The sequence below is a fragment of the Etheostoma cragini genome, chromosome 14, assembly GCF_013103735.1.
Source record: "Etheostoma cragini isolate CJK2018 chromosome 14, CSU_Ecrag_1.0, whole genome shotgun sequence".
In the NCBI taxonomy this organism is placed as follows: Eukaryota; Metazoa; Chordata; class Actinopteri; order Perciformes; family Percidae; genus Etheostoma; species Etheostoma cragini.
Window position 1 is genome coordinate 24,539,443 of NC_048420.1, and position 1,122 is coordinate 24,540,564.

Here is a 1,122-nt window from a genome sequence, read left to right on the forward strand (position 1 = left end):
AGAACCTCAGTCAGCTTTAAACTCTCTGAAACATGATTCAACATGTAAGAAAACATTCAGCTGCTCTGAGTGTGGGAGGAGATTTGACTTCAAGTCATATCTGAAGAGACACATGATGAGTCATACAGGAGAGAAACCTTTCAGCTGCTCCGTCTGTAAGAAATCTTTTGGATTAAGTGATGATTTCCGGAAACACGTGAGAATCCATACGGGAGAGAAACCTTTCAGCTGCACTGAGTGTGGGAGAAGATTTGTCCGAAAGGGAAGTCTGAAGAGACACATGAGATCTCATTCAGGAGAAAAACCTTTCAGCTGCTCAGTCTGTAAGAAATCTTTGGCAGACAAGGGAAGTGTAAATACACACATGAGAATCCACACAGGAGAGAGAACTTTTATTTGCTCTGAGTGTGGAAGAAGATTTAGACGCAACTCAGATCTGAGGAGACACATGAGAACTCACACAGGAGAGAAACCTTTCAGCTGCTCAGTTTGTGCTCAACGATTTGGCAGCTAAACAAATCTGAAGACTCACATGAGAATCCACACAGGAGAGAAACCTTTTGTTTGCTCTAAATGTGGGAAAAGATTTAACGACAACTCAAGCCTGAGGAGACACACGAGAACTCATACAGGAGAAAAAACCTTCAGCTGCTCAGTCTGTATGAAATGTTTTACACAGAGTGGAAGTTTAAAGAAACACATAAGAAGTCATACAGGAGAGAAACCTGTCAGCTCTTCAGTTTGTAAGAAGTCTTTTACACAGAGTAGCCCTTTAAAACATCACATGAAACAACACACAGGAGAGGGACCGTCTACTTCCTGTGTTACTGACAATTAATGTTTAACTTAATGTCTCTTACTTTTGTGTTATAATGGGCATCTTTGTCTGAGGTACCCAGGGTCAAATACCTTCCCAGCTATTTTCAAATACTCAAGGCCAGGCGTCTTCTTCTTGTTGCTATTCCATCTTGGGTTTTTAACCCTCATGTTGTCCTTGGACAAAATTGACCCATTTTCCTCTATCAGTGTTCTTTTTAAATCCTGAAAATAACATGATTGATTCCACACAACGCTCTTTGCCAAGTACAAATCTCTACTTTCATTAATTTTGGGGCGTCTTAT

The 1,122-nt window shown here is 40.6% G+C and overlaps 2 protein-coding genes across 2 annotated transcripts in view; both read left to right on the forward strand.

Annotated features, from left to right (window-relative positions):
* Window positions 1–1,122, forward strand: part of LOC117956476 (oocyte zinc finger protein XlCOF6.1-like) — a 59,752-nt gene that overhangs the window by 40,199 nt on the left and 18,431 nt on the right. The gene's annotated exons all lie outside the window — the stretch shown is intronic.
* On the forward strand, window positions 7–838 carry LOC117957146 (gastrula zinc finger protein XlCGF17.1-like). The gene is given in 1 exon segment (XM_034892741.1): window positions 7–838. A coding segment is annotated over 1 exon segment (726 nt). The 5' UTR covers window positions 7–112.